The sequence below is a fragment of the Oratosquilla oratoria genome, chromosome 8 (assembly GCF_046742065.1).
Source record: "Oratosquilla oratoria isolate Oo_2021 chromosome 8, ASM4674206v1, whole genome shotgun sequence".
Lineage (NCBI taxonomy): Eukaryota > Metazoa > Arthropoda > Malacostraca > Stomatopoda > Squillidae > Oratosquilla > Oratosquilla oratoria.
The window spans coordinates 9,914,439-9,926,938 of record NC_134784.1 but is presented as its reverse complement, the minus strand read 5'-3'; the positions used below and the strand labels follow the sequence as shown (position 1 = coordinate 9,926,938).

The 12,500-nt window shown below is 38.7% G+C and overlaps 1 protein-coding gene across 1 annotated transcript in view; it reads left to right on the top strand.

The window, feature by feature from the left end:
* Positions 1-12,500, top strand: part of LOC143027455 (xanthine dehydrogenase/oxidase-like) — a 64,773-nt gene that overhangs the window by 14,150 nt on the left and 38,123 nt on the right. Inside the window, exons 7-12 of the mRNA XM_076188742.1 lie at positions 110-186; positions 3,952-4,045; positions 4,503-4,612; positions 5,142-5,440; positions 5,661-5,805; positions 6,069-6,306. Coding sequence (XP_076044857.1) covers positions 110-186; positions 3,952-4,045; positions 4,503-4,612; positions 5,142-5,440; positions 5,661-5,805; positions 6,069-6,306 — 963 coding nt within the window. The remainder of the gene's footprint in view (positions 1-109; positions 187-3,951; positions 4,046-4,502; positions 4,613-5,141; positions 5,441-5,660; positions 5,806-6,068; positions 6,307-12,500) is intronic.

The window sequence follows — 12,500 nt, the reverse complement described above, 5'->3', positions numbered from 1 at the left end:
AAGTACAAAAATAATTATAACCTACTTCCTCAATTATATCGTCATCATTTCATCTGTCTACTCTTTTTCACTCATATCTATTCAATAATTTTGTTTTTGTTTTCTCTAGAGCATAAATGTCGAGGATTTGCTGCCATTCTGGAGATGCTCCAATGGTTCGCCAGTAAACAAATAAGAAACGTTGCTGTAAGTCACATTATCTATTTATTAATTTAATTTTCTTTAATTATCTATTTATTTGTCTTTTTGTTCTTTTTTTAGAAAACAAGTTTAACGCTTTTTAGTGCGGTACAAAAAGAGCATTACAAAAAGTATTTAGATCAAAGACGTAAGAAAAAAATATCGTGTAACAGGGTTTTGCAAACAAAGAAACTGTCTTATTTACTTCTACAGTCGGAAGCATTTTGGGGAGGGGGTGGAGATTTTTTTATGTAATAAGATAAACCCTACTAGATCTAGATAATGAACTTCTAGAATTACCTGGTTAGAAACCAGAGAACATAAGAACATATGAATGGGGGAGACTACAAGAGACCGCGGCTTACACTAGGCAATTCCATGTCCCTTACCACCTGCCATCCCCATCCATAAATTTATTCAATCTTTTCTTAAAACATCCAATAGTTTCAGCGCTGACTACATGGTTACTAAGTCCATTTCATTCGTTGACCACTCTATTGGTAAACCAATTTTTGCCTATTTCCTTCTTAAATCTAAATTTGGCCATTTTAAATCCTCTACCCTGTTGTCTTAATATGATGACCTTGTATCACCCTTGTGCCACATCGAACAGAGTTGGTCTAAGGGTACGAGCGTATCTTTCTCACGCTTTCAATGAAAATTAATTTTTAAAAAGTTGAATTTCAACATTCAAAAGACGACTTTTTTCGGATTTATTTGAGGGCCGACGGCAGCGCGAATGTATCTGTAAGTATAGAATCGCTGGTAAAGGACATTCCTTAACAATACGAGAGTGGATCAAAGGCACCTGGCTTCTGTAGGACCTTGACTAAAGGTCTAAGGCAGTCGCTCCCAAAGAATCTTATATGACGCCCCATTTTTGCTTCCAGCAGACCCACATGCCCCATTAACATTTTTTTTTATTCATATGAAATTACATATATATAATCATAATATATATATATATATATATATATATATATATATATATATATATATATATATATATATATATATATATATATATTGATGAGATATTGTGACAAGATGAGAAAGGTGGAAAAAAATCATGGGTCTAGTTCTTGGTTGCGAATTTATTCTTGACCAGTTTCACTCTACGCTTCCTCTGAAGAAGCGTAGCGCAAAACCGGTCAGGAATACATTAGCAACTCGGAACACCCGTGACTTCTTTTTCCACCATCTTCATATTTACATATTATATAGAAAACGGGTTGGCTTGACTGATACTATTATACTTTGCACGTATGTAACGGCAGATACTTGTTCTTGGAATTATCTCGTTATTCTTTTTAAACAATCCCTTTTGAGCAGATTAATTCACTCCCCTCCCCTTGTATCTTCCTCACGTCTCCTTTTGGGGAGAGGGGGTTGCCCGCTAGTTTGGAAACCACTGATCTGTAGTTGCTTAGCTTGGGAGGGGCGGAAGTGAAACACACCCCACCTTCACCCCACTTACAGACAAATACTAGGTGGAAAGGAAGCAATGCTAAGCCAAACGGAAGATAAAGATTTTTACCTTCTAAATATATATGAAACAGGATTCAACAACTTTACAGCTGTGAATCGAACTCTTGACTGTGGCTCGTTTTTATCAGTGGATAAGGACTTTACCTTATGTTCGAGACCCAGTGGTGATCCCTTTAATCTATCGAAACTTCACGTATATTAAATTACTGCACAAAAGTGAAATGAGTAGAATCAGCCAATGTATACTTGATTCTCAATCGACTGATTATTATATATGTACACACAAATGACATTCAGGTCAGATAGCTCTCCCCTCTGATGTATACACAAGGATATATATGTATATATGTGTATATATATGTATATATGTATATATATATATATATATATATATATATATATATATATCACTATGACAAAATGTTGTGGCACTTATGTAATTGATAATGACGAAGAACCCACAGTCGGAATAAAAAGGAAACTTTTAGCTATAGCCCTTAAGAGGGCTATAGCTATTAGCCGAATTATAGAAGTTACACATTCTTCTAAAGTTTCCTTTTTATTCCGACTCACTTTCCTGAAGAGAGCTATAGCTATTAGCCGAAATATAGAAGTTACACATTCTTCTAAAGTTTCCTTTTTATTCCTACTGTGGATTCTTCGTGATTATATATACATATTTACATACATACATATATATACATATACATATACATGTGTATATATATATATATATATATATATATATATATATACATATATATATATATACATATATATATATATATATATATATATAAATATATCTATATACATATATATGCGTTTAATGTTCGAGAATAGCTGGAATCCAGGAGCCATATTTTAGTAGTAGAAAGTAAACGCTGGACTCGTCGTAAAAAAGAGTTTATTCCGACGTTTCGAACCCCGTCCAGGGTTCGTCTTTAGGGATATACATAGGCACACAAAGGAAATCATTATATATCGGCACGTGTGTTCTCCTGTGGGGAATTGTCTAACCAAAGGGGTGTACAGGAAGGGCACACACTGACAGGATACTCGACTTTGACACTTGCCACCCGAATGCACCCAAGAGAGTTGTGGTCAAAACGTTGTAGTCGAAAGCGGAGAAAGTTTGTTCTACGGGGAGAACATCAAGGAAGAAAAGAACCACCTTAGGAAGGTCTTTAAGGACAATGGGTAACCCAGGGCAGTGGTGAGAAGGTGGACAGTGAAACAGGAGAACAATACGGAAGGCTGGAGACCCCCTAACACTAACAAATTACGGTGCCCTATAGGCACAAACCAGTGAATAAGGAAACTGAAGGAAATCAGACTGGGATAGTATACGACATCTAATGCAGAGATTGTGATGCTCATTACGTGGGAGATATTGGAAACAAGCTGACGACACGGGTACTAAGACATCGGAGGGCGGTAGGTAGGAAGGACAAGAGCTCGGCGATTTTTAGACACTGCGAAGACTGACAACACGAAATGGGCTGGCAGAAAGCAAGGGTCAGATACAAAGCTGGTGGGAAAGGAGCAAGATTATTTTTGGAAGCTTGGGCCAGTGATCATAGTAATATAAACTGTTGCATCATTTTGAACGCCGTGTATGAAGGAATGAGGGGGAGGGTGGAGAAAAGGACTACGTAAACAGCAGTGGATTTTGTTCGATATACGCCCTATGCTTTGTACGGTGTTTGTTAGATCCGGCCGCTTTAGTCTGGATTATTGAATTATTTATTTGTACAGGAGAACTACTGTGTTAATTATGAGTATTCATATTGTTACTTGCATATGTTACTTGCATTCCACGGAATCCGCGCTTTGTATAATTTGGATGTTTGTAACGGCCGCCTGGGAGACCTTTCCCAGGGCGGCACACGTATCGATATGTAATGATTTCTTTTGTATGCCTATGTATATCCCTGAAGACGAATCCTGGACGGGGTTCGAAGCGTCGGAAATGTATATATATATATATATATATATATATATAAATATATATATATATATATATATAAAGTGTGAATGACAGTGTCGAAGTGGTGGGCGTAAACTAACTAGGGCTTGCTGTGGACGAGCTGTTCCTCGCTGCACTTTTTTTTTTTTTTTTTTATTCAAGAATTATGGCGGGATCAAATTATCTCTCCATCCCCGAGGTGCTAAGATGGGATTGGTGGACATTTGTTACTTTATCTTTAACTGTTCCGGTGTCTTGTGTGCTTTGACCTGGCCACCTGACTCGAAATAATGACACTATATTCTTTTTTCTAGGCTCTTGGTGGGAACATCATGACAGCTTCCCCAATCAGTGACCTCAACCCTCTCCTCATGGCTTGCGGAGCCCAGTTGCAACTGCAGACTGAACGTAAGAATGCCATGAATGATGGCACTGTTCCCTCACTCCCCCTCTCCCCCTACCACCATCTCTATATATCGAACCTGTCTTTCTATTCTCTGGTTGCTTGTGTGCACATGCGCGCGCGCGTTTGCGCGTGTGTGAATTTACGTATTTACCTAACTATAATATGTAGGATAAAGACTACACTCATGGATCTCATGTGTGATTATGTTTGTGTATGTTTGTATAAACTGCTCATGCAGAACAATAATTGGACAGCTTCAGTGAGATGCTATTTTTGACGGGGGTGGGATTTAGGAGGAAAATGAATGGAAGCCACATGAATGTTGAGAATTCATGAAAGAAGGGAATGAAGCGAAAAGGGTTGAGAACCACTGTCTTACAACAGAGCGCCATGAATAACGCATTTCCACCCGAGACTAGGAATCACCTAAGACCCTTCAATTTCTCATTACTGTTTCAGGATCGAAGCGTAGGATCAAGATTGACGGATCCTTCTTCACGGGCTACAGGCGGACTGCAGTATCCCTGAACGAGATCCTCGTCTCCGTCCATCTTCCTTATACCAACAAGGTAAGTTTGTGAAAGACTCGTGTTATTATTTATCTACTGACTACGAAAATGGAGTTCGGGAATACCTGGTAGCCGCTCGGAGGACAGACGCTTATGAGATACTGTTTAGATAGCCTCAACTGTCACAGTTGTTATCTGTTGACTGTGGAGATAGAGTTCAGGAATACCCGGTAGGGTCTGCGGAGAGCAGACGCTTATGAGATACTGATTGGATTGTCTTTCTGTGGGATGACATTAGGTCACAAAATTATTTCAGAATAAGTGCATTTGATAGATTCTACCTAAATAAACTAATAGATAGATGAAGTACATAAACAGGTAGATAAAGTAAAATATAATTTGATATATTGTAAACGCGAATTTATCAAGATCGAATCTACCACCCAAACTGATGTAGTAATGATAAGGTAAGACGGTAAGAAATGAAACTGAGGTTTATGGACAGTGTAATATACGGAATAACAAAAACCATCGAGTATTACTTAACCATTAGTCTTAGCATGACTCTAACCCGCGCCCTTGACCTTAGGACGACCACGTGGTCGCCTACAAACAAGCACGACGTCGGACCGACGACATCGCTATCGTGACGGGTGCCATGAGGGTGACCTTCCACCCTGGCACTCACGTGACACGTAACCTGACCCTGGCCTTCGGGGGCATGGCAGACAGGAGTGTCCTGGCGACCAAGACGATGTCCGCCCTCCAGGGTCGCCCCTGGGATGCCTCCGTCATGGATGTTGCTTCTCCTATGCTTCTGGAGGATCTTCCACTCGACCCGTGGGCCCCCGGGGGGAAAGTCGAGTACAGGCGTGTGCTATCACTGAGGTAAGTCCAGGAGTAGGAGGAGGAACAGGAGGAGGGAAAAGAGGAGGAAGAGGAGAAAGTATGAAGTAAAGAAATAGGAGGAGCAGTAGAGAAAGGGAGAGGAGGAGGGGGAAGGAGAAGAGAAGGAAGAGAGGGAGGGGAGGAGAAAGTGTTTGAAGTAAAGAAACAGGATGAAGAGGAGGAAAAAATGGAAAGTAGGTCTTCTCTCTTTCCTTTGCAGTTTGTTCTTCAAGTTCTTTCTACGCATCAAGGGCGAACTGAGCAAGACCCTTCCGACCGTCGTCCCTCCTCTGACTTCGAGTGAACTCGCTGTTTCCCAAGTGTATCAGGAACGGCCCTACCAGAGCACGCAGCTCTTCCAGAAGGTGCATGTGACGTATCCAAGGTTCCAGTAATAAGAGCATAAGGATGGAGGAGACTGCAAGAGACCATAAGGCCTACACAAAGCAGTTACATGTTCATTATCACCTATCATCCTCATCCATAAAGTTATCTAACCTTCTTTTAAAATAACCCATTGTTTCAGCTACATGGTTACTAAATCTACTCCATTCGTTAACCAATCTGTTCATACACCAGTTCTTGCCTACTTCCTTCTTAAACCTAAATCTGCCTCCCAACCCCTCAGGTGAACAAGAATCAGGATCCATTGGACCCCATCGGTCGGCCTGTGGTCCACGCAGGGGCCCGTTTCCACGCTACGGGTGAGGCAACTTACGTAGACGACATTCCTAGTATGATGAACGAACTACAGGCGGCGCTGGTGCTTTCCACACGGGCTCACGCCTACATCCGCTCCTTGGACGCTTCCAGGGCGCTTGCCCTTACGGGCGTGGTCCGGGTCGTCTCGGCCAGTGATATACCAGGTGGATTTAAAATGGGAATTGCCGACAGAATGGTCAGAGCAGACAGCACGTAAAGGAGTTAACACACTGGGTTATTTTTCCTCCAACCTCCTATTAATCGGCGGTACCGCCTACTTCTAACACTTTTTCCGCCGTGAAATCACTATGGCAAACTATTTTGTTTTCTTAACAAAAACACATAGAATGTCATTTGATATGCTGGAGGGAAATCATTTTCCTTCACTATGTCAAATTCCTTCCCGAAAGCTGCGGGCTGCAAATCTGCTCTAGCAGTTGGAGGAAAATAACCCAGTGTGATAACGCCTTGAGGATGGAACCTTTATAAAATGTACAACGTTTCGCTTGTTGAAGCTTTTTCAAGTACACAGACGGTTGTATTCTGCGTCTATGTACCTGAAAAAAGAACGTTGTTTAGAGGTTTGAATCCCACATGTTGTCTACTCTGACCACCTACAAGTAGACTTAAGTATATCAAGTCACCCTTTTACATTTATTCATACTCTACAATCATATGTATTGTATATTGACAATCTACTTATACAAACACGTGGGCTTCTGGTGTCCGCATTGTGCAATCATCTGTATATTGATAATTTACTTATACAGTCACGTGGGTCTCAGTAGTATTGTTTCAATATATTGTGTCAATATAGTGCAATAATCAACATTGCACAAGATTACTGATGCTTTAGGGATAGTGTTGATGGAGCTATTTCACAATAGTTTTTTGTCAATATATATTAAAATCTAAATGATTGATTAATAAGGATTAATTAATTATTATTCTTATCATTAAGTCTTAGAGTTTTCATAAAAAAAGCGTTTCTTTTTTAATATAATAATTTCAACCAAAATTTTATTCAAATGGCTTAATATAATTTTTTCTTTAAAATCTCGAGCAAATTGAATACGAGGAAAATCTACGGAATTTCTTCTCTTCAAACACAACAAAATGCCGTCGGCTTTTGCCCGTCAAATGACAAAAAAAAAAAAAAAAAAAAAAATAGAATCGCCTGTCTGAAGGACATCTTAAGAATATCTTGTTCTGAATAACGCCTGGCGACTTTCTTCGGCAAAGGGGAATCCCCAATTAATGACGTCACCCTTGACAAGGAAAAGGAGGACTAGATGGAGGAGTACAAGGAGGAAGATGAGGAGGAGGAGGAGGTGGATGAGGACGAGGAGGAAGATGCGGATGAGGTGGAGGAGTAGAAAGTGGAGAAGGAATAGGAGTAAGAATAGGTGGAACAGTCAAAGGTGAATAAAATCACCTGGCGGCATGAAAGGCAAAACCTCCAACATCGAAAAAAATTGACGGCTTTTTGGTGGTGTGCACGTGTAGGGCTTTAAACCCTTCCATGCCTGATGGCCATTTTCCTCTTAGTTAGGCTGTCGTCAGGCGATTTTATTAATTTCCGTGGCATTCCCCAAGCCAAGGGAAAGGCTCGATTCACACGTACCGACTTTTCGCCGTGCGCCGTCCACGACATGACGTTGTGCTCTCAAATAACCATGGGTGTCTATGGATGCTTTCATACGTTACGACCATGTGTGAAAGCGTCCATAGACAGCCTTGGTTTTTTGAGAGCACGATGTTGTGTTGTGGACGGCGAAATGTCGTGATGTGTAAAACGAGCCGAAGTAGCTATGCTAAGGAAAGCCAATGTCTGGGTGTTATCTCTTCCGTGGAACACGAAAAAAAAAAAAAAAAAAACACTGGCTTTCTTGATTTCTTTTTCAGACAAGACACACACATATGCGCGCGCACACACACAGACACAGACACACACACACACACACACACACACACACACACACACACACACACACACACACACACACACACACACACACACACACACACACACACACACACACACACACACACACACACACACACACACACACACACACACACACACACACACACACACACACACACACACACACACACACACACCGACTCGGTGGCACAGTTGGTAAAGCGCTGAACTGGGGAGTAGAAGTGCTCCCAGTAGCCAGTTCGAATCCTGCCCAGGGCCGAAATTATTTCGGTATCGCTGTGCCTCGGGTCGTTACTCTGACTCTCGTGGGCGGGGAGTTGGGTGTGTGTGTGTGTGTGCAAGGTCATAGCATTACCCATAGATCGGACCTACGAGCTCTGAGCTCTCTTCCAGGAGGGAAATAGCTGTCGATCACGAGTCCAACACGTGATCCAAAGACCAAGTGAATACACACACACAAACACACACACACACACACACACACACACACACACACAAACACACACACACACACACACACACACACACACACACACACACACACACACACACACGGTGAAGTGAAAGCTCGTTGTGACCAAAATGTAAACGTCTTTGTATCTCCATTTTACTTTTTTCTTTATCATTTTTCATTGTTCTTTTTTCATAAAAATTGGAAAAAAGTAAAGAAACTCCGAGAGACAAAGAACCAGCAAAAAGATGCTTAGATACATTCGAAAGAAGACGTGTATTTCTCAAACACCAAAGGTTTGAAAGAGTTTTTTTCCGGGTTTGAAGGGGAAGGAAATGTTATGCATAGAGGATTAGAAAGGGATAGAGAAACTAGATATAGAAATATAATGAAAAATAGAGATATCAATGACATTTTGGATGATTTAATAGAGCTCAAAAGTGAGTATAAAATGATGTACATAGAAGTAGCTATGCTAAGGAAAGCCAATGAGGAGAATAATAGGGAGATAGAGGACTTAAAAAAGGAATCGAATGAATTAAAGGGAGAAAATGAAAGGTTGAAAAGTGAAGATATGAATAGGAATGATGCGTTAAAAAAGGAGATAAAAGATCAAATGCAAGCAGTGACTGAAAAGATGAAAAAAAGAAAAAGAAAAAAAAAAAAAAATGACCTACAGGAAATAAAGAAACAGTGGAAAGTTGGACAGGAATGTCAAAAAAGTATCCCTTAAAGAAATGATGGAGCAACAGGCCAAGGAAAATACCAAGGAAACGGTGATCCAAGTAATTAAAGAGAAAGGCAACTTAGGGACACAGTGGATAAAAAAGATGCATTGTAATCTATGGCATTAAAAAGAAGCATGATATACCTAGATATTAGAGGGAAAACGAGGAGAAAGAGATCACAAAGGAAATTCTGAAAGAATTATAAGCGGAAGGACAAGGTTTGGATAGGGAAATCGAGGAGACTTATAGGATGGGCAGATAGTCTGAAGAAAAACAATACAGGACACTGAAAGTACAATTGCCAAGGACAATGAAATTAGAACAATGAAATTAGCAAATAGTGAACATTGCAAGAATATATGGATAGAAAAAATGAGTGAAGAAGAAAAAGAAAAAGAAAAAGAACTTAGAAACGAAGTAAATAAAAAAAGAATAAACTGATTTTTTTTTTTTTTTTTTTTGAGAGTGGTAGACCTGAGGCTGAGAAAATGGTATATAAGGAAAAAGGAAACAAAGAAGACAGAAAAAGACGAGGAGAAAGGAAATTAAAAATAGCTTATACCAATATAGATGGAATAACTTCAGGAATGAATGAATTAAATGATTATCTGGCCTTAGAAAAACCAGACATAATGGGAATAGTGGAAACTAAATTAAAGTGTACTCCGCCACCCAACACTATGGGAAAAGGTTTATATAACTGCTGGACAAAAATAGAAAGGATAAACAGGGTGGCGGAGTATTAATTCCGACTAACAAAGCTTTAAATGTAACAAAAATAACTGAAGGAAAAAATAATGTAGAATCAATCACGATACAAGTTGAAAGCAAACATATGAAGAGAACAAAATTTGTAGTGGTGTATGTGCTCCCCCCAAAAAGTCCTGAAAAGTGATCATTCCAAAATATTAGAAGATACAAAATGTGAATTAACTAATATACTGAAGGGCAGAGGAAATACAGTATTTATGGGTGACTTTAATTCAAAAGAAATAAGTTGTGAAGAACAACGTCCTGCTCGACATGACCATCGAATACACAATGACTCTGTGGATAAAGGAAAATACCAAGATACAGAGGTAGTGAAGAACCATCAAGGCTGGATTTAATACTTACGACAGAGCCTGAAATTGTCGATAAAATTGATTACAAAACTCCGATAGGAAAGAGTGACCATGTACTAATAGAATTTGAGTTGAAAGAGCAAATGGGTCAAAGCAGAAAGGATAAACATAGAATAGGAAAACTAATGTACAACAAAACAAATTTTGAGAAACTCAAAAAATTCTTTCGCAACGCGAACTGGAAAAAAATCCTAAATAAAGAAACAGGGATGGATGAGAAATGAAATATACCAAAAGAAATTTGTAATGAGGGAGTGAAAAAATACGTACCACAAAAAAAAAAAAAAAAAAAAAAAAAAAAAAAAATGGAAAGAACATACATAAAAAGCTGATATAACAAAAGGTGTAGTGAGGCTAAGGATAAAAGAGACAAAGCTTGGAAGAAATGAAAAAGAGACAAGAAAACAAGCAAATGGCTAATGGACATCAAACTAAGAAATGATAATGTAAAAATACGTGGAGACGAAAAGAGAAACTATGAAAACAAAACCAAACTATTTTACAGGTATGTAAATGGCAAACTGAAGAACAAACCAGAAATAGAAAAGCTACGCCAAGGTAAATATGAATATACAGAAGAACTGGAAATGGCTGAAATTATGAATAACCACTTCGAATCAGTATTCACAATAGAAAACTCACCTAACTGTGAAGAAATAGAGAGATATCCCCCTCGATGAAAGAAATAATTGTAACACAGAAGGAAATCAGCGACTAAATCAAAACTCTTGACGTCAGAATATCACATGATCCATACGGAATTGCAAATTGGATACTGAATGAATGTATGGAGGAATTAACAGATAAAATATACAATATAATTAAATTCTCACTTAAAAAAGGAAAAGTGCCACAGGACTGGAAGAATGCAAACATTGTACCGATTTATAAAGGAGGAAACAAGGAAGACCCATCAAATTACAGACCCATCAAGCACAGTAGCAAAAATTTGCAAAAAGGTCGTCAAAAACAGATGGGTTAAACATTTGGAAGAAAAAACTATACTGAATCCAAATCAATTTGGATTCAAACAAGGAAGATCATGTACAACAGACTTGATCTGCTTCTACTCAAGATTAATAGACATTATACAAGAGAGAGATGGTTGGGCTGACTGTGCCTTTCTGGACCTATAAAAGGCATGTGATAAGGCACCACACAATAAACTAATAAGGAAGATAGAATCAATAGGTGGCATCAGAGGAAAATTATTGGAATGGATGAAAGACTTCCTGACTGATGAGGAAAATGAGAGTAGTAATTAGAGATAAATTCTCAAATTGGGAAGAAATGAAAAGTGGTGTCCCGCAGGGATCAGTAATGGCCCCGATCATGTTTGCCATATACATAAATGACATGGATGAAGGAGTAGAGTATCATATGAATTTCTTTGCAGACGACTCAAAAATACCAAAGAAAGTAAAAACTGAGAAGGATTGCAACTCATTACAAGAAGACTTGGACAAGATCTGGAAATGGATTAAAAAAATGGGAAGTGAGATTCAATATCAAGAAATGTAGTATAATAGAATTTGGAAAAAGTAAAAACAGAATATCGAGAGATTATAGAATTGATTAAGAAGAGGTCAAAAAAGTAAACTCGGAAAAAGACCTTTGGAGTGATGATCAGCAAAGACTTGACACCGGATAAGCATATTAATGAAATAGTCGGAGAAACCTACAATTTATTGAGGTCAATAAAAGTGGCATTTGCCTATTTCGACGAGGAAATGATAAAAAAAAAAAAAATAACTACACTAATAAGATCAAAACTCGAGTACTCAGCAACCCTATGGACACCCAGTACTAAAAAGAATATAAAAAAAAATAGAAAGAATACAAAGAGCAACAACAAAACTGGCGCCAACTCTTTCCAAAATGACATATGAACAAAGACTGTCCAAATTAGAATGACCAACTCTGGAACAAAGAAAGGAAAAAGGAGACCTACTGTCTACAGAATTATGAAGGGAATGGAAATGGGACAATGGAAAAACAAGAGGACACGAAAAAAAAAAAAATTATAAAAGAGATCTGAAAAAAAAGCTTCCCACACCGAGTGATAGATACTTGGAACAAATTAGACAAAGAAATAGTGTGTGCAAAC